Source organism: Cibotium barometz, chromosome 25 (genome assembly GCF_041138505.1).
Source record: "Cibotium barometz isolate CiBa-2024 chromosome 25, ASM4113850v1, whole genome shotgun sequence".
Taxonomy (NCBI): domain Eukaryota; kingdom Viridiplantae; phylum Streptophyta; class Polypodiopsida; order Cyatheales; family Cibotiaceae; genus Cibotium; species Cibotium barometz.
In genome coordinates, this window is record NC_141070.1 from 9794860 (window position 1) to 9815227 (window position 20368).

Consider the following 20368-nt stretch of genomic DNA (forward strand, 5'->3'; position numbering starts at 1 on the left):
AGACTCTTGTTTACATCGAGAAAGCACGTTAAAGAAGCCTTTCCCTAAGTAGAATACTTCGGACATAACTTTCTCATGAAACACTTCATCTTGTAGCCATCTCCCCAGCTCCACCTTTTCTCAACGGTTTCCTTGGGCATACCAGAATAGCACTGTGCATAGAGAACAAGCCTATCTGCCTTCTAACCAAGTTTGGGGAGATATCACTGCGGAGATTTGTTTGGCTTAGCTTGAGCATTTAAGCGTGAAGAGATCCAGTCTTGCTGCAGCTTCTTCGCCTCTCTACCACCTTCATGCACCTCGCGATACCTCTTCTTCTCCTCTTATCCCTCCATCCACCATCTCCCGACTCATCGGATTGACCACCATCCTTTGGTTCCTGTCACCCCGCCCACCTGCATGTGCGAGACACTTGTCTGCCACCCACCCTCATACTATCACATGCAAACCCACGTGTGAATTAAATCCCCAAGGACACCCCACTATGCGTGGCCCTCTACTTCTTAAGCATTCCAAAGTCTATTTTCTAGAGTAATGGGTTCACTTGACGGCCACACTTGAAGGCCAACTTGCCTCAAGGCAAGTGGGCTAAAAACTGAAAAAGAAAAAACTCCAGCCCCAGACGGGAGGCAAAAGATGAGACTTCCCTGCGGTTTGTGTGTTGCATGGCCCGGTTCGAGACCAGCCTTCCTCATTCCGACCCTCTCTGGGCAGCTCTCTTCTCGCTACGCTAAACGTCTCCCCACCTCGCTTCCGTTTGCAGCCCCTACCAGAAGGAAGTGCTCATCAAAAAGCAACGCTTTTCTCGGCACGGTTTGCTCAAGTTATACATTTTTACCTCCCTTGATTGTTTGTTTCAAATGTTCTTTTGTTAGAAGCTCAGGATTTTCCTGAGGTTGTCTCCACAATTTCCTAAGTACTCTTTTTACCATGCCTAGAGACGGAGTAGTAGTACTTGAACCTGTCGAGGTACAAAACTCTCCATGGAATACTAGGAACATGAAACATGAGAGGAGCCCCCAAGAGATGGTACACCGCTCTCCAACATACCAAGTATGGCCGAGAGGTCTCCCTTAGCTACATCTCATGGAAAGGTAGCTTGATGGCGATGGAGCATGTTCCGGATTTGGAGCTGATGAGGGGATCGTGGCCGACATCCGGGGGGCCGGGGATGCCAGGCACACTGCCTCTCGGGCGAGGTGAGTCCGGAGTAGCCCAAGGTGGGTCCACGCGATCCACTATATGGGTATCCTCCTCCTGTTGGGTCCAGAAGAAGCTGGTGATAGTTGGCCGGCAAGGGAAGGGTTGGGGTGGCTGGGATAAAAGCTCTCTCAAGAAAGTGTTTCCGTGTTTGCAGAGCTCAAGCAGGAAGAGCCCTAGGCAATGCTGGTTCGGGAAGTCAATGATCGTAGGAGAGTGGGCATAGTCACAAGGGATGGGGGAGGGATGGGACGGGGGATGGCCATAAGTAGGAAATGGGGACGGGGGAGGGAACGGCACTCAAAAAATACTTTTTTTAAAAGTTTTTCTACTTTTTAAGCCTTGAGCCTTGAGCCGAGAGAGAGAGAGAGAGAGAGAGAGAGAGAGAGAGAGAGAGAGAGAGAGAGAGGCTTGAGCCTTGAGGGAGAGAGACTAGAGACTAGACTCTAGAGTCTAGAGTGCTTGTGTGAGAGCCTAGATGCTTGGAAGTTGGAAGACTCAAGAGGCTTGAGGGAGAGGTGAGAGAAAGAGAGAGAGAGTCTAGATAGTAGAGAGTAGGGCCTTGTGTGATAGGCTTGGAACTTGGAAGTTAGAAGAAGCTTGAGGGAGAGAGACTAGAGAGAGTAGATACACTCATGGAGTGTGGCTTGCCGCTTGAAGCTTGAGGCTTGAGCAATGAGCAAACTTGCAAAGTGCCAAAGACTCAAGACTCAAGGGACTAGAGAGAGAGAGAGAGAGAGTTGCTTGAAGGTGTGTGTGTGTGTGCTTGTAGCCTTGTAGCCTTGTTCTTATATAGATATTAGATAGGCAAGAGAGAGAGGCAAGGGCCAAGGCCCAAGCCTAAAGGGCCAATGCCCAAGCCTCAAGAGTCAAAGGCCAAGGGCCAAGGCCCAAACCTCAAAGGCCAAGCCTCAAGGCATCCCCAAATGGCCACCAAACAGCCATAAACGGCTAGAAACATCCCCAAACAGCCATAAATGGCCAAAAAAGGGCAAAAAACCAGCTGTTGCAAGGCGCAACGGCTCCCTGCCATCCGCCGTCCCCCATAGCGTTCCCTGTCCTGCAGCTGTCCCTGTCCCCCGTCCTTTGTGAGGGACGCCTCCAGGGGGACGCCCTCCCGTCCCCTCCCGTCCCCGTTTCTGACGCGTCCTGAGATGGCGTCCCAGTGTCCCAAGCTTCCGTTTCCTCCGTCCCCTGTGACTATGAGAGTGGGCCAAATCCCTCGTGGAACAGATAGTGAAACCTCCCGCAGATCTCATAATACAGTGGCAATGACATATGTAATACTCATCTGTCTCAACCTCTGTGTGGCATAATTGGTAGATCCTCTTCTCCTTGGGTCTCCTTATGAGTTCCCTGACTTTGAAGACGTGCTCAGCTCTTCACGTCTCCACTTTGAGGCGGTGGGATGAAATCCGTATCTGGCCAATCGCAATCCGCATGGCATGAGACATGTGAATATTGACGTAGCCCGGTTGTTGGATGAACTCATCCTCAAGGAGAGTGAGGAAGGGATCTCTATAGAAGTGCATCTTCGGTGGGAGCTCCGAAGGTTTGATCCATGTATAGTGTGTGTAGAGGCTGAGAAGATCTAACCGGATAATCATGTTGGTGTTCCTATGAGAGAGGTGAAGAAAAGGGAAGTCCAAATGGTACTAAAGTGGCGGAAGGCAGTCCATGCGGAGCCCATTGTCATGTGCATTTGTTAATCTCGATGCTCATAGACATGTATATTCTCATTAGCAAATATATGGGCAGATTTAGAGTGGATTTCGCAACCCTACAGGCTCGCGAAGCCCAATGGTCGGGATACCTTTTGGACACAAAATATGACTTTTCAGACAATGTTTTGTGGGAAAAATAGGCAAAACCGACCTGATTACGAATTCATACCTTTTTCCTATAAATAGGATCATTAGGATCATCATTCAAAGATGAAGAGGATCCATTTGTCAGAGTTTGCAAGGCAACAAGGACACAGTGGTGGATCGACAGGAGTTTCTCTTGTCTGATTGCAAGTAGAGGACTGCAAGGATCTTTGGTATACATCATGAATCTGTCAATCAGCAAGATCATTGTATATATAGCATGTTTTGGCAATATACAGTAGATTAGGTCTATCTCTCCTTCTCTTATGTATCTTTGCTAAACATAGGATCAGTGTTAATCTTCTTTGCTTAGCGTTAATCATGAACACGCTTCCGCAACCCATGTTACATTGGTATTGGAGCTTAGGTCATCCTAGGATAGGCCTTAGCTTATGTTTTGTGCATAGGGTTTTTGAAATTAGTGTTTGCGTTTTAGGGTTTGCAGGCAAAATTAGGGTCTGCGTTTTTGCGTTAAATCTGCATTTTTGCTGCTTTACAGCATAGTATAGTGCTAGAAAGTCTAGATTTCAGCCTAGCATGATCCTAGGGAGTTTAGAAAGCATGTAGAACTCGAGGGTTAGGGTTTTTGGGCTGATCACAACAGAAAAAACAACAAAACAATATCTTGAGTTCAGAGGCGATGGACGACGACTTTCTCAAGACTTTATCCAACGAAGAGTTACTGCATGAGTATGAGACTATGCAGAGTCCTCGGAGATGGGAAGATGAGTCTCATTTTTCAATCTTGGATGAAGAATCTATCGTGGTTCCACTGCCACCATTTGCAAAACCTTCTTATGGAGACCCCAATAGAGTCCAGACCATAAAGAGAAGATCTAGTGTGTTTTTTTCTGGACAGGGGGCTCAAGAACAGATCTACAGCCCCCACAACAGCCAAAGCGAAAAGTTACCCTTCTTTCATGGCACAAGACAGTCCTGTCTTCCTGATTTTAAGCAGCGAGGCATAGATCTGCCTTCTCGACCGAATGAATTTAGTCGAGATGGAGCATTTTATGTGTCCAATTCCTTACGTCAGGCTTGTGAGCACCCTCTGCATTATCATCCCGCCAGGAATATCATTGACTCAATCTGTGTGTCGGTCTTTGAGCTGGACATTGCTGTCCTTCATGGACTGAAGCCCCCCCAGGAAGCAGTTCTCCTTTGAATTGTTGTTGGTTCCCTGACACTGCTGAAGCAACACCCTTGGCAGGCGTTTTGTGAAGGTGGACCATTTTTCTTACCAACAAGAGTTGGGCTCTGGCGCAAGCTGCGGGTTGAGATGCCATACAATGGCCATCGGCACAAGTGGATTTTTGCTCAGTGAGAGCTAGGGAATTGTTGGAACGGTCCTTCTCAAGAAGGCATAAAAACGCAGAGGTGAACGGGCTGTAGATAGGGTAAAATCTGGCGTAGGAGAGAGAGAGCTTTGAACCTAGAGCGATGATAACATGAAAGAGTGCAGAGTGGAAGCAAGATGAGCACTAGAGTGTGCTGATCTGAGATGTGCAAGAGAGAGAGAGAGAGAGAGAGAGAGAGAGAGAGAGAGAGAGAGAGAGATATGAAGCTAATAAGTTGAATATACTGCAATGAAAGCAATCTCGAGCAAGAGACAGAATAGTCTCATAAGTGAAGGATACAAAAGGTGAGAGTGTGTCAATACATGAACCACACCTCAAGCAATGAATGAATGAAAAGGGGAGGGGCCAGCCCACCTATATATACGTCATATGGGGCTGGCCGACTGGAGCAACAGACCTGGTCGACTGGACAAAATAATCTGGCTGGCTGGAAAAATACCAAAAAAATAGGGAAAAAACAGGAGAAAATAAGGGTGGCCAACCCACAACCAAGGGCCATAAAAGGGATCAAATATGGGCACAATACATGGGAAGAATATGGGGATGAATATGCTAACAATGAATACCTATTTCATCTCATATATTCTTAACGATTTGAATTTTTTGTGTTGTGAAAGTTTTTGTACATTCAAGCACGGTCTTATGGGCTTAAAAGTTATAGGGCTCAAAAATGTTCAGGATGTCTTTCCATAACCTTGAGACAAATTATCATGGCTTTGGTTTTGTTTGCAGGTGGTGGAGAGTTGGTGGAGGATGGTATGCGAGAGTATTCTCTTGATGGAACCAAAATAACTACTTTGGTTCATTTGTAGGTATTGCTCTCCAGTTTTTTGTCAACACAGTGAAGTCATTGAATCATTAATGCAAAAGAATTTCAGCAAAGCTCATCCTCATTTAGAGGATGTATAAAACCATGACTAAAAATGTGAGTGTTTGCAATGCATTTGTCTTCTATATGTGGCTTGTAGTCCTTGCTATTTCTAGTGAGGTTTATTCTTTTGTATCTTTGAATTTGTTGTGATATGGCTCACCCACTAGGTGTCTTCTTCAATGCCACTTGTCATTGTTTTGGGACTACATATGGCACCACTATATGATCCAGTATACATAATCAAGATTTACTCTGTAGTCACACAACCACAGCTATAAAAGCACCGGCTGGTCAATCAGAGGGCCACCAGGCACTGTTGTGCACACTGGTTTTTAGCAATACCAGCTGTGCATGAGTTCAATATCACCTCTGTGGACCACACAAAGGGTTGTCCATTCATTTGCCACCAGCAGAAACATTGTTCCAAGCTTTGCAAAGGTCAAAACTTGCTGAAACTTCTCCTTGTACAGGCATACAAGGGTTAAGTGTCGAATAACGCTTACAATAAATTGCCAAAAAGCACCAACTTTACAAAACTCAAAGTATACAGCTTTTCTTTGCCGGGCTAGTCATGAAGCCAAAAGAAATATCTCCTCACCATATCCATAAGATATCATGAGATATATCTCCATATAGCTTGCCTGTAAGCTTGATTATATAATTCATAATATCCGAATGGAAAGAGTGCTAAGCACGGGCGCATAAAGCCAACTCCATACTTCCAGGATAAATTTGTGAATCCGATGCATGACTGCTGCAAGGCGAATAGGCTAGCCATGCTTAATAGCAATGATAGTAGGTGTGTTCCCCACTTGAGATCTTTTCTCTTCCTCATTGATGAAAGAAAGCCTCCACTCCCGAGAAAGCCTATGCTCTGATACCACTGTAACGAGTCTGGGCCTGAAACACTTCAAGTGCACACACAAAGTATCACAACAGAAAGCCACAAAAAGTGGACAACATACTAAGTCAGAACGGCCGACCCCCCATAGTTAACTTCTTTATCAATCAGAAGTTGTTGCAAGAAAACCAAGGTGAGGGTGCTTTTAGCACCAAATTTCCACGTTTCGTGTGAAGCTTTCCACAAAGCTTATATGGGACATAGTATATGCCCTCTTCACAAGCCCAAATAACCTCAATCTTCAGCCATCAGTTCAGTTCAGATCAGCCCCATAAATCAGTATATAACAGCTCCAAGATAGCTGTAACATGCGGAAGCTTCGGGGGAGATCAGTAACTTCAATGCTCAGAAAATCAGCACACTTATCGCGACAAAAATAACGCACAAAACTGAATGTAGATGTGCAGAAAAATAGAGAACGCTGTTTTAATGTCGTAGGAACAATCCCAAGAGACCTAAGAAGATCTATCCGACAGGAGTGAGATTCGAACAAGAGAGAGAGAGAGAGGGAGAAGAGGACACAGTATTGGGTCCCGAATACCCTCTGTAGGGCCCCCATCACGAATGGTGTATTTGCTTTTATTAGAATGATGCAAAACTGAAATAAAAGACTGAACCTGAACCTTCTTGGCTGAGGAGAATCCTTTGCCCTTGACCCTCAATCCTTCACCCCTTTGCGTTAGTTTCTCCTTGGCTGTCTTGGCCCTTTGATTGTACCCCTCCTGGGTGCTGGTCGGTTGGATTAAAACTAGGTGGCTGTTTATAAAAAGCCTCACGACCTGAATAATCAGCATTTAATGCTGAAAAATCTGCGCATCACACAAATGGGGGACTAGCCACCATGCGCTTGTGTCTCTGGCTGCTGGGCAGCCTGTGTGGGCTGCCCCACACCTGGCCAAGGGCTGGATGCCCTGTCAGCTGCCTGTCCAGGGGCCCTAGGGCTGGCCTACAGCCCTTCCAGCCCATCCCATGGCTGGTGGGCACAGCCAAGGCCTTCCTGGCCCCTATGGGGGTGGTTCTACACCTCCCCCATGCCTTCATATCTGTTCTTGGGGCAGCCCTATGGGCTGGCCCCATTCCTATGTGCAAACCCTAAATGTCTACAGAGTGGTTTGGCATCCGGTGTCATACCAGATACACAGAACCACTGACATCATTCTAGGATGATTGGAGTGGCTGACTCGTCCCGGACTGGGCTCACATGGGACCAATTTTCCACCCTAGGTCCTGCACCTTTTGTACAGATATGTCTACGTGGCATCCAAGTGCGGGATGCACGTGACATCCCCTTCTGCTTAACTTGACGGAAGCTGCATAGCCTCCAAATAATCCATCAACAACGATAGTTGTCGAAAACTCTTTGTCAAGCCATACCGCTTTGTGGGTTCCTCGGTCCTGAAACGTTGTGAGGAACTGTCTTTGCCTTTGGCTTGAGCCGCGCTTGAAGCGGTGCAAAAGGATTTGTTTTGGAACCATAACTTTAGCTTCATCAATGATATCTGGTTCCGCCTCGTCTTTAACTTTTGAAGGGATCGGACCTGCATATGGCTTGAACCAACTGACGTGAAACACATCGTGTATAGTCCAACTCGGAGGTAGCTTCAACTTCATTGAAACCTCGTTAATCTTTCTTTGGATGGGAAAAGGTCCGAAGCTCCTGAATGACAACTTTGGGCATCGCTTGCCCACCTGTTTCAACCTTTGCTTCATAATCCGAAGATACACCCAATCACCTTCCGAAAACTTCATATCCCTTCGGTCTTTATTGGCCTGGCGAGCGTAGGCCTCTTGCGCTTTAGCCAACCTGTCCTTTACTGACTCCAAAATCTCCTGGTAAGACTCTGTCAATCTATTCGCTTCAGGTACTGAAGACGAGGTCCTGGTCAATAGTGACTGGAATGGTCTTCCAAACGCTGCCTCATATGGAGTCCTGCCAATAGCTGAAGAAAAAGAATCATTCAAAACAGCTTGAACTAAAGGCAAATATGATTCCCACTTACCTTGTTGATCGTGGACATAACACTTCAGCACATCAAAGGCCAACTAATTGGTTGTAGATCTTTGTCTGGCCGTTCGTCTGTGGGTGAAATACACTGGAAATATTTAATTTAGTACCAAAGTTATCAAACAATGCCCTCCAAAAATGACTGGTAAACTTGGCATCTCGGTTTGACACTATGGTCCTAGGAATCCTGCCAATCGGGTACCAATGCCGAATGAACAACTGGGCAACATCCTCGGCGGTCACATTGGCCCTGCATGGAATAAGCATAATAAATTTGCTAAATCTATCAACTATAGTCAAGCACTGAGTATTACGCTTATCTGGACTGGGAGGTAGATTCGTGACAAAGTCCATCGAAATATCTTGTAAAGGTCCCTCAGGAATTGGCAAGGGTTGTAACAACCCTATCTTCTTCCCACGAGGAGCTTTCACCTTTTGACAAATATCCTCCCCAATCTGAGTCACTCCAACCTTGGAGTCTTACTCCATCCCCTCCTGTGTAAAAGAGTCCTAGATCCTTCGTACTCTGTAGATACCGCAAGATCCGCAATCCTGCGTCCCAATGAGACTTCAATGGAGTCTGCATAAAAGAGCTCAACAGCCCCACGGAGAAGCTCAAGTCCAATCTGGTGTTCAGCAACTAGATCAATGAACCAACCAACTTCCGATATTGCGAGGCATCAACTGGCTCACAAGGATCTTTAACGGTTAACTTTGTGTTTGGATCTATCGGCGAAGTAATAGGCTTGCAGTTCTCCATCCCAAAGGCCTCAAGCAACTCATGAACATACCGCTGCTGAGAGACGAAAAACCCCCTCTGGGTCTGCCAGATCTCCAATCCCAAAAAGAAGTGGAGTAAGCCTAAGTCAGTCATCTCAAACTCCTTTGACAAGGCAGCCTTCGTCACGCCAATGTGCTCCACATGACCGCCGATGAGAATGAGATCATCCACATAAAGGATGATAATTGTAACCATGCCGCGTTCCCGAAAGAGATACAGGTTAGGATCTGCAACCGATCTGTGAAATCCAGTCCGAACAAAGAAAGAATCAATCTTCTGATTCCAAGCCCTGGGAGCCTGCTTAAGACCATACAAGGCCTTACGTAACCTGTAAACCATCCCTTCTGATCCTGGAACAACAAAGCCTGGAGGTTGCTCAACATACACCTCCTCCTGCAGGTCACCATTAAGGAACCCAGATTTTACATCCATTCGATACACGGGTCACCTTTGAGAAGAAGCAAGGGCAAGAACGGTCCGAATCGTGGACATCTGTGCTGTCGGTGCAAAGGTATCCTCGTAGTCGATGCCTGGCCGCTAAGCATAACCTTTAGCCACAAGTCTAGCTTTGTGTTTGTCCACCAACCCATCCGACGCATATTTGGTCTTAAAGACCCATTTGAGACCAATGACTGACTGTTTCGACGGCCTCGGTACTAACTCCCTTGTGTTCTTCTTCTCGATGGCATCAAGTTTCACCTGCATGGCTTTCCTCCAAGTATCCTATGAGAGGGCTTTCTTGACGAAGTGGGCTCCTTGTCCCGCATAATACGAGACTTCTGAGCATAGTTTACCTCCGCTGTATTGCTTGTGTCTCGGACTCTATGTGATCTTCGAGGGCCGTCCTCTGTGGTCCACTCGGAGGGTAACTCCGGGACACCTGACTCGCGAAGGGTGTCCAACAACCACCTAGGTACTCGAACAGATCGTGGAGCCTCCTGCTGTTGCGGGGGCTACTCCAGCTGCGGGCTCAACCTCCTGTGTTGACTGAGGGTGATCAACTGGAGCAATGGTTTGGGAATCATCTTCAGACTCTTCTGGATCTCCAAGAAGTGGCGGCTCCTCGACAGTGGATACTGGAACATCCTCATCAAAGACCACATCTCGGCTGACAACAATCTCGTTCTTGTCTGGATCATACAATCTGTATCCCTTGGAAAGAGATTTATACCCCACAAATACAAGCTTGCGGGACTTGGAGTCAAGCTTCCCCCTCTGCTTCTTCAGAATATGTACATACGCATCACTCCCAAAAACACGGAAGTGCGAGACATCAGGTTTCCTGCCAAAGTATGCCTCAAACGGAGTCATATTAGGTACTGAAGTCGTCGGAGATCGGTTGAGGGTATGGACAGCCGTTGCCACAGCCTCTCCCCAAAGTGGACGAGGAAGATCACGATGCTCTAGCATGGTCCTCGCCATCTCCACCAGAGTCCTGTTTTGCGTTCTACAACTCCATTCTCCGAAGGCGATCCTGTATTGGCCAGTTCCCTCTTGATGCCATGATCTGCACAAAATCTGAGAAATACAGTCGAGGAGAATTCAGCTTCTTTGTCAGCCCTGAGAGTCTTTACCTGCAATCTAGACTCTTTCTCCACCATCACATGCCAATCCTTGAACCGTGCAAAAGCTTGGTCCTTCTGTGAAAGAAAGTAGACCCATGTGAATGGTACAGTCATCAACAAGCAGCATAAAATAGAGAGATCCTCCCAATGATGGTGTCTGCTGAGGTCCACACAAATCAGTGTGTAAAATCTCTGTAAACTCTAATTCGAAAATCAAGAAAATCAAGATCAAGAAGATCAAGAAGTTCGGAGTCCATTATCTCTAAGTGCACAAATGCAGGAGTCTTTGCAGCTTGAGGCTGAAGAATCAGCATTCTTCCCAGTCCGCTTAGGACACTTCCTCCAATAGTGGCCTTTCTCGCCACAATCATTGTAGGATCGTTCGGCCTTCAGCTTCTCTCGTTATGTGTCGGGCTTCGTCTCAGAAGACTTCTCCGGTGAAGTCTTTCCTTTGCCCTTGTTGTTATTCCGGTTGTTATTCCGGCCTTTCGACCATTGGCTAGTTAAGGCCTCTGAACCTCCGCTATGAGGAGGGTTTGTGAAACATTCCTCCTGGTCCAAGACCATGGGCACAAGCTCCTCCCAAGGAATGGTGCTGAGCCTGCCACTCGTAATCAAAGAGGAGTAGAAAGCGGAATACTGAGCAGGCAAGTGGGATAGCAAAGTAATGGCCATGTCTTCAGATGATATCTCCTTCCCAGCCTGGAGGACTTCCTGCTGAAGAGCCTACAGCTTGTTAATGTGCTCCCGCATCGTCGATGACTTTGCAGGGTTCATAACCCGCATCTGCACTTCCAAGGAGATCCTTTTCATGGGTGATACCCTGTTATTATAAAGAGAAGCCAAGTGCTGCCATATGCCTCTGGCCAGCGTCATGTGCTTTACGTGATTGATTACTTGTGGTGTGCAATTGAGGAAAATAAATGACCGGACCCTGGCGTTGACACGATCCTACTCTCTCGGTCCTTCTTCATCGACAGTAACTCCCCTTCCTTTGCTTTTGGCCGTGGAATCCCGATGACGATGAAATCAGCAAGGTCATATGACTCCAGCACAGACTCCATCATAACCTTCTAGATGCCGTAATTGTTCCCGTCCAACTGACGGTCCACTGGGAACGTGGGGAGAGTCGGGATCTTCACATGCTTCTCAGCCATCTCTAACAAATCTGCCATCGCGGGGATGTAACTGAAAAGGGTGGGTGGGTGGGAAAAAAAACTCTAAACCTGCAAGTGGCTGTCCAGCACTTAAGCCCGCCTTCCTCTTGCAACTTCTCTTCCAATCAGCAACGTAACTATCCCCCTCTTGCTCAGAAAACTCCCAAGATCTTTCAAGAGCCTAGGGCTCTGATACCATGTCAAAATACGCAGCGGAAATGATAACCAAACTTGAGACCACAAGAGCAAGTAGAGTGCAGAAAATAGACAGCACAAGAAAGACAGAGAGATAGGCGTGTAACTCTTCTCTATACACAAGATCCCAAGGAAAACTGAATGAATACAATGTGGGAATTATGGGGCCTATTTATATGGCCCCATGAGTGCAGTTGGCCAGCGCATAAAGTCCCACCAGCCCTTCACGACTGGGCACAGCCAGTCGGCCAACAGAGAAAAACACTACGACCTCTCCTGATCAAGTTGGCCAGCTCCAGGTACACAAGAGTGCAGTCGGCCAGCATCAGAGGCTCCTGCCAGCCTGTGGCATCCACCCACACCATGGAAAAAATGGAAAAAAATGGGAAAAATACGGGGAGTGAGGAAAAATGATAAAACACCTATACAGGGCGGGCACACCCACAACAGAGGCCCTGGTGTCTGATTAAGACGGGAGATGACTTCTAACATAATGTTGCCGTTCCAATTCCTCCAAAGTTGAATTCAAGTCCCTATGACCACTAGTAATGGCGTCATGGGCGTCATGGAGAGGAGCTACCCTGAACGACTTCATGACACATGGTCGGCCTTTGTAGAAAAGCCAACCATCTCGTATCAAAAAGTAGCATGGTCCTGTGGCATCCAATGCTTGTTTCCAGCCTGTTTTCACCGTGTACCGAATTCCTCGGAATCCGCGTACGTGTGCCTCATGTCGTCTAGTCCTGTACCAACAAGGTCGAGTCTAGTGGTCTGAATTAAAGTCACTTGTTCCTTCCTGCTCAAAGCATCAGCCACTGGATTGGCCTTTTCTGGAAGATACTCAATCATACCATCAAATTGCTGGAATATCTGGCTCCAGCAGTGTTGTCAGTCACTCCATTGTGCACTTGGCATTATCTGGATCCAGCGCAATGCCAGATGGTCAGTGCGAACCTCAAAGTCATGGCCATAAAGAAAATGTTTCCAATGTTTCAAGGCCTGTATTATTGCGAGGAGTTAACGATTGTAGACTTAGTAATTCTTCTCTGCGGGCAAACTTACAAGACATGTAAGCTACTGGATGACCATTCTGTTGTAATATACCTCCAATTGCGATGTTACTCGCATCGGTGATCACTTGAAATGGCTCGTCCCACGAGGCAAGTGCTAAACAAGGCGCTTCTGATAAAGCCACCTTGAGGTTCTTGAATGCCTTCAACGCTCATGGAGTCATTCGAATCCGTTGCCTTGTTGTCTTGACACCCTTTAGTAGATCGGTGAGATCCGCCGAGAGGTTAGAAAACTTGTCTATGTGGGTGGAGTATGCCTGGCATATACCCACAAAGGATCTGATGTCATAAGCAGTCTGAGGTACTTTCCAATTGACAATCTCGGCCACCTTAGCCAGATCAAGTCGAATGATTTCTGCACTTATCATATATCCAAGATAATGAATCTCGAACAAATAAAATTTCAACTTCTTTTCATTAACGTAGAGCTCGTTGCTTTCCAGCAACTTCAGGACTTTCTCCACATCAATGTCATGCTGCTTGACCGTAGCTGAAAATACTAGTATGTCGTCTAGAAATATGAACACACACTTTCCAATCAATTTCCGGAACACATGTATCATCATGCGGTTGAATGTGGCTAGGGCGTTCGTTAAGCCAAAAGGCATGACCACAAATCCATAGTGGGCCCGTTCCGTACGGACGGCTGTCTCGGGGATGTCCCCCTCCACAATCCTTACCTGGTGGTACCCACTCTTTAAATCGAGTTTCGAGAACACCTTAGCCCCATTTAGCCTCTCCAGAATATAATCTATTGGAGGCATCGGGAATCTACTCTTGATAGCCAGCTTATTGAGTGCATGATAATTGACACACAAATGAGAAGACCCATCTTTCTCCTTGACAAACAAGATTGGTGTTGCAAATGGCTACACGCTGGGGCGGATGAAGCTAGGCAATTTTTGGAGTTGGCGGTCCAGTTCCGATTCCATTGCCTTGGAAAGGCGATATGGAAACTTGCTCGGGGGTTCCGAGCCTGGGAGGAGATCGATCTTGTGGTCCTCCGGTCTGGACGGGGGGAGCTAGGGAGGGAGATTGTCCCGAAGAAAAATCTTTTGGAACTTTTCATGGAGAGTCAAATACTTCTTGGAAGCACTGGCCACCGTCTGTGCAGTCTGGATGTATATCATCGCACAATGGGTGCCTTTCTTGATTGCTCGTTTAGCCTCCAAGTGGCTTATGAGCAGAAAGTTCAGAATTCTTGGCTTACACTTAATGGTCAATGGGGCGTTTGATACATTCCGACTAATTTGGAAAGTGTGCTTGTCCCACTTGACATCAGGAAGAAACTTGTGAAACCACTGAGCACTTGGTGAATTATGAAATGATTGGACTATGGGTATTTATACCCCTCCAGGGTGCTGGTCGGCTGGATTAAAACCAGGCGGCTGTTTATAAAAAGCCTCACGACCTGAATAATCAGCATTTAATGCTGAAAAACCTGTGCATCACACAAATAGGGGGCTGGCCACCATGCGCTTGTGTCTCTGGCTAATGGGCAGCCTGTGGGGGCTGCCCCACACCTGGCCGACAGCGCTCTAAGGGCTGGATGCCCTGTCGGCTGCCTGTCCAGGGGACCTAGGGCTGGCCTACAGCCCTTCCAGCCCATCCCATGGCTGGTGGGCACAGCCAAGGCCTTCCTGGCCCCTATGGGGGTGGTTCTACCATGCCCACATATCTGTTCTTGGGGCAGCCCTATTGGCTGGCCCCATTCCTATGTGCAAACCCTAAATGTCTACACAGTGGTTTGGCATCCGGTGTCATACCAGATACACAAAACCACTGACATCATACCAGAGGGAGACTCACAGCGCGGACTGGCACTATTTCATGTGCAGGACAATGCACACCTGACCCCGGATGACTGGAGTGGAACCCTGGTTGACTCGTCCTAGACTGGGCTCACATGGGACCAGTTTTCCACCCCAGGTCTCTGCACAGATATGTCTTCGTGGCATCCAAGTGTAGGATGCACGTGACAACAGCCCTAGACACAGGGCCAAATCAGTCCCAGAAACAGTTCCAAACAGCCCCAAATCTGCCCCGTGATAGTCCACTGTTATACATCTGAAGGCGCGGAAGATATACAGAAGTTACTGCCAGACTGTAGTGTATGTGAGGAGAGAGATGCAGATAAGTAACCTATGTCCTACCAAGCCTCAAGCTAGAGAGAGAAGGTTCAGCAGCTGCTGCTGGCCTGTTTTCATGCAAGACAGAAAGAGAAAAGCACTATAGCCAGCCTGTCCAGATCACCAAAAAAAGAAAACAGCAGTCCGACTAGAGGAGTGGGTTACTCTGTTGCTGTACGGCCTGTAAATGGGCAACCATTAGAGCGAAAAAGGAGCGTTGTTGTACGGCCAGTTAGAGAGAGAGAGATATTAAGCGTCTACTAAAGACCCAATGAGCTTATGAGACTAAAGTGATACAATAATGTCCATGCATGGCATATCTCATCATAGAATGGAAAATAAAACAGAAAGAAAACATAAACATAGCTATCTCATTGGGGTGATACAAAACTGTCCATGGAAACTCATCATGGAATACTAAGAACATAGAAACATGAGAGCAACATCAGCTCCGAGTAGATGGTATACCACTCTCCAAAATATCAAGCATGGGGCTAATGAGTATGGCCGAGAGGTCTCCCTCAGCTATGTCACGTGGAAAGGTAGCTCGATGGCGGCGGAGCATGTCCTGGATCTAGAGTTGATGAGGTGATCGTAAGCGGACCGGGGGGGGGGGGGGGGGCGGGGGCGCCGGGCACGTTGGAGTGCGGAGGCTCGGTCTGAGGTAACTCCTCTCGGGTGAGGTAGGTCCGGAGCAGCTCATGGAGGGTGCACAAGATCCACTATATCGGTGTCCTCCATCTCCTGGGTCCGGAAGAAACTGGTGATTGTTGGCTGGCGAGGGAGGGGGCGGGGTGGTTGGGGCCGAAGCTCTCTCAAGAAGGTGTCCTTGTGTCTGCGGAGCTCAACAAGAAGATGCCTAGGCAACGCTGGTCCTGGAAGTCAATGATCCTGGAGAGTGGACCAAATCCCTCATGAAATAGACAGTGAAACCTCCCGTGGATCTCATAGTATACTGGGCAGCGGCATATGTAATGCTCCTCCGTCTCAACCTTTGTGTGGCATAATCGGCAGATCCTCTCCTCTCTGGGTCTTCGTATGAGCGTCCCGGCTCTAAAGATGCGCTCAGCTCTACTTGTCTCCACTCTGAGGTGGTGGGATGAAAGCCGTATGTGGCCAATCGCAATCCGCATGGCATGGGACATGTACACTCAAGTAGCCCGGTTGCTGGATGAATCCAGCGACTGCTTCATGCACTAGTATATAAGAGTTGCTCCCTTTATTCATTCTATCACATCATTCATTGCCCAATATGCTGTATCTTGTACTCTGTAACCTCAAGCTAATAAAGCTCAGTTCTTGCTTGCAATCTTTCTCTCTCTCATGTTTATTTGCTTCCGCTTGTGCACATTCTTTCAGAAAAGGGGAGTCCAAATTGTAGTGAAGGGAGGGTAGGCGGTCCATGCGGAGCCCATATACTGAGAGCCAAGTGGAAACTAGTGCATACCATACTCTAGAGTGGCCCTCAAGTGCTAATTGTCTTGAGGACTCCAAGGCAAGCCTCGGGTACCTGTGGGGATCCATGTGACTGATGCGATGGAGGTATGTGACTGTCTGGAAGAGTGCATCCACTACCATCGGGGCTGCAGCAAACACTGCTTGGATAATCTGGTGTGGGGCTGATGGTTTGCTGCAGATTATACAGGAAAACATCATGACTTGGGGCCTTTCAACTCGCTGCCAATCCTCATCGGATAAATCTGGCCCCAGAAGGCTGCTCCATACATCAAGGCTGGTGTGACGAGGGTGTCAAAAAGCCAGCCCTTCGTCCTGGGCTCTTGGAAATGTGCTTAGAAGCGCTGCCACTCAAGTAAGTTGAAGGCTGCATATCCCGTGTCACTCTGGCAGGTGCTGCGGGAACCATGGTAAAGCATGGGCCACTGAAAGTGACACCAAGGTAGACATAGGATGAGACAATCTCCACAGGATCCCCTCTATATGTGAAGCTCAATCTGGATGTGAAGGGGCAAGAGGTATTGAAGACCATTACCTTGGTTTTACCAAGGTTAACAGAGAGTTCCCGTTGAGTGCAAAAGTCATGTAAGGCATCCAACTGTCTCTGAAGCCCCTTGGTTGAGTCTGAGAGGAGGACGATGTCATCTGCATAAAGTAGTATGGGGATCAATATGCCTGCCCAGTGCTAGTGTGGGACCAGCCCTGCCTAATCCGTCAATGAAGCTCGAGATCTCATCAGTGTAGAGGCCGAAAAGAGTGGGTGATAGAGGGCAGCCCTGTTTCACCCCAACAGTGCTGGAAATCTCTTGTGATGTACCTCCTGGGGCTCTCACTCGTCCGGTGTGACGGACTCATAGAGGGCGATGATGCTCCAAACCATGTCAGATGGGACTCTGATCTCCTGTAGATGGTGTAGGAGGCGGGCTCGGGGTACAATATCAAAAGCTTTGTGGAAATCCACAAAGTAGTAGTAAATCCTCTGATGTCGTGCTCTACCCTCCTCGATGATGGCACAGAGGGTGAAGATGTGGTCAAGGGTAGAGTAGCTCCTCCGAAAGTCAGCCTGTCTTGAGGCTGTGCATCCTTGGCTTTCTGCAAATGAACCGAGCTTCGCCTCTAGCACTGATCCATAGAGTTTGGCCAATCATGATTGTCTTGTAATTATTAGGATCAAGTGGATCTCCGGCTTTGAGGATGGGGGTGTCAGAATGCGCACAGTGGAAGACTAACGCACGTAGGAGATGCATCACCATCGAGCTCCATGAACACCCCCAACGGGCACTGCAGCATCCCTCCATCGGGCTACCATCTCCCAGTGAGCTGCCTCCCAAAACACCGGCCGGAGGAGATGATTATGACAAGGTGCCATTCTAGCCTATATATGGCTCTTCAACTTCCCATGCTCCACTTATGGGATAATCCAAGGCACCTTCTAGCCATAGATCACATGCTCGAAATGGCCAACCGTCCAACACCCTCCCTCGATTCGAGCTCCGCAAGCCATCGAGGCGCGAGGGGGTCGCCCAGGAGCACACATGCCCGGGCTCGGATACCATGTCAGAATGCGCACAGCGGAAGACTAATGCACGTAGGAGACACATCACCATCGAGCTCCACTAACACCCCCAACGGGCACTGCAGCATCCCTCCATCGGGCTCCCATCTCCCGGTGAGCTGCCTCCCAAAACACCGGCGGGAGGAGATGATTATGACAAGGTGCCATTCTTGCCTATATATGGCTCTTCAACTTCCCATGCTCCACTTATGGGATAATCCAAGGCACCTTCTAACCATAGATCACATGCTCGAAATCGCCAACTTTCCAACACGGGGTGATGGTGTTGGTGGACCAAGAGGGTGGAAATCATTCACAAAGGGCTCTATTGAACATGTAGGCTAGTAGGGGTGCCAGGATATCATTGGCATGCTAGATGTACTCGACAGTGATTCCCTCGTGATCCTGGGCTAGCCCATTGTGTAGTCTACGAATGGCCTTGAGGACCATGCCCTTTGTGAAGAAGGTGGAGGTGGTGGGACGGGGATCTAGCGGTGGCGGTAGGTGTGGCTGATGGGGGATATGATAGAGGGAGCGTGCATAGGAGTGCCATGTGTCCGGGTAGGTGATAGGTGTGGGAGGGCGATGTTGTCGGAGTTTCCTCCAGGCCTCTTTGCAGTTCGGCCCTAAGAAAAGTCGGTATAACTCATCCTCTTTCCGAGCGTAGACCTCCCGTTTCTTGCGTTGGGTGAGCCGTTGAGAAATCTGTTGCGCTTGGCGCTTCGTGATTTGCCCCGTCCGTACCTCATGCTTAAGACGTGTGGCCCAACATTCGTCATCATACCAACAGTTCTGGGGCATGGAACCGCAAGGTGGCTTGGCGGTAGACTGCCGCGTGTAGATGAAAGAAGTGGTGTGGCGGATGTGTGGAGTATGGTGGTGAGTTGTGATGTGAGGGTGGATAGGGGGACAATAGGTTCCACATCTTGGAGATGGCGGTAGATGTGGTTGGAGTAAACAAGGTCAAGCTCGTGATCAAAAAGGACCTAAGTGTAATGTGAGATGGGGGTGGTGGTGGAGGGACGGGTGGTGTGCAGGTAAGAGTGAAAGAGAGGTAGGCATGGTCAGCATCAGAAGGGGGTGGTGGGATGGAGAAGTCGGGGAGAAGGTGTGCCAAAGCCGGAGATCCCATAAGGTAGTCCACGGTGCTAGTACCTCCTGATTGAGGGAAGGAGGTGAGGGCGTTGGAGGAGGGCCATCGGGACATCCCATTATAGATAATGAGACCATGTGCAGCTCCCAGCTCTAAGAAATATCTCCCATACACTGTGACCTCCTCACGATCCTGTGATGATCGCTGTAGCCCTGTGTCAGTGATGTCCAGCTCCTATAGTCTGATAGGGTCGTCTACATCGAGTAGTGGGACCTGCTGACTTCCTGCCTTGGCATTGAAATCCCCGAGCAGGAGGACTTTCCCCAGCTGTGAGAACTCCATGATATCCCCAGCTGTGAGAACTCCATGATATCCCCATATAATGGTAAGTACAGTGAACTGGCCATGCTGTGCGGCGTAAGGGGAGTGGCGTGGTGCAAAATAACACAGCAATGTGGATGACTCTGTCACTGCTAAGCTGTAGCCGCACCCAATTCAAAATGCATCATGTTGTCATATTGTGTCTCCAAAACTCTAACTAATCACCTTGGTATGGATAACCTCTCTCACCATCTAGATGGTCACAAAGTCCTCAAAAAGGGTTGAATGAACTATATCTTTGGTATGGATAACATTACCATCGCCATGTTGCACATCACAAGGGATGGTTCAAACGTTTGTAATCTTTGTGGTTTACCCTAAACAAGTGACATGCCATCACCCTTGGTTATTTCCTTGACATCTTGTGCGCTAGAGTTTGAATAAAAAGGTAAATTCTCAATGGTTTGCTTGTGTTGAATCTATTTCATTTTGTTCATTCAATCTTGGAATTTTTTTTCGTTCTTTTGAGTGGGTGCAGTACATGGAAACAAGTGGTGACAGCTGGGGATACTGTAATTGATGCTACATGTGGCAATGGACATGACACGGTAGCACTGGCAAAATTAGCTTGTGGAGAGAGCAGCCAAGGGCTTGTCTATGGCTTTGATTTGCAGCAGATTGCTTTGGAGAATACTTCTTCGTTATTGGACCGTGAGCTAACTGCCAACCAGGTTTGATCAAAACACTTTCATAGTTATTCATGTGATCAGCAAAGTTTATCTCACAAGTTTCGAGGGTCTGATGCTAAGCCATCCAGTCATGAACAGATAAGTGTTTACAGCTG

At 48.0% G+C, this 20368-nt stretch overlaps 1 protein-coding gene across 2 annotated transcripts in view; it reads left to right on the forward strand.

The window, feature by feature from the left end:
• The first annotated feature begins 570 nt into the window (after positions 1–570).
• Positions 571–20368, forward strand: part of LOC147624227 (S-adenosyl-L-methionine-dependent methyltransferases superfamily protein) — a 60433-nt gene continuing 40635 nt past the window's right edge. Inside the window, exons 1-3 of one of the 2 annotated variants that reach the window (XM_086819174.1) lie at positions 571–823; positions 5156–5234; positions 20063–20255. In XM_086819174.1, the coding sequence (XP_086675300.1) occupies positions 637–823; positions 5156–5234; positions 20063–20255 (459 nt within the window). In that variant the 5' untranslated portion in view covers positions 571–636. The remainder of the gene's footprint in view (positions 824–5155; positions 5235–20062; positions 20256–20368) is intronic. The other variant, XM_086819176.1, reaches the window with a different exon arrangement.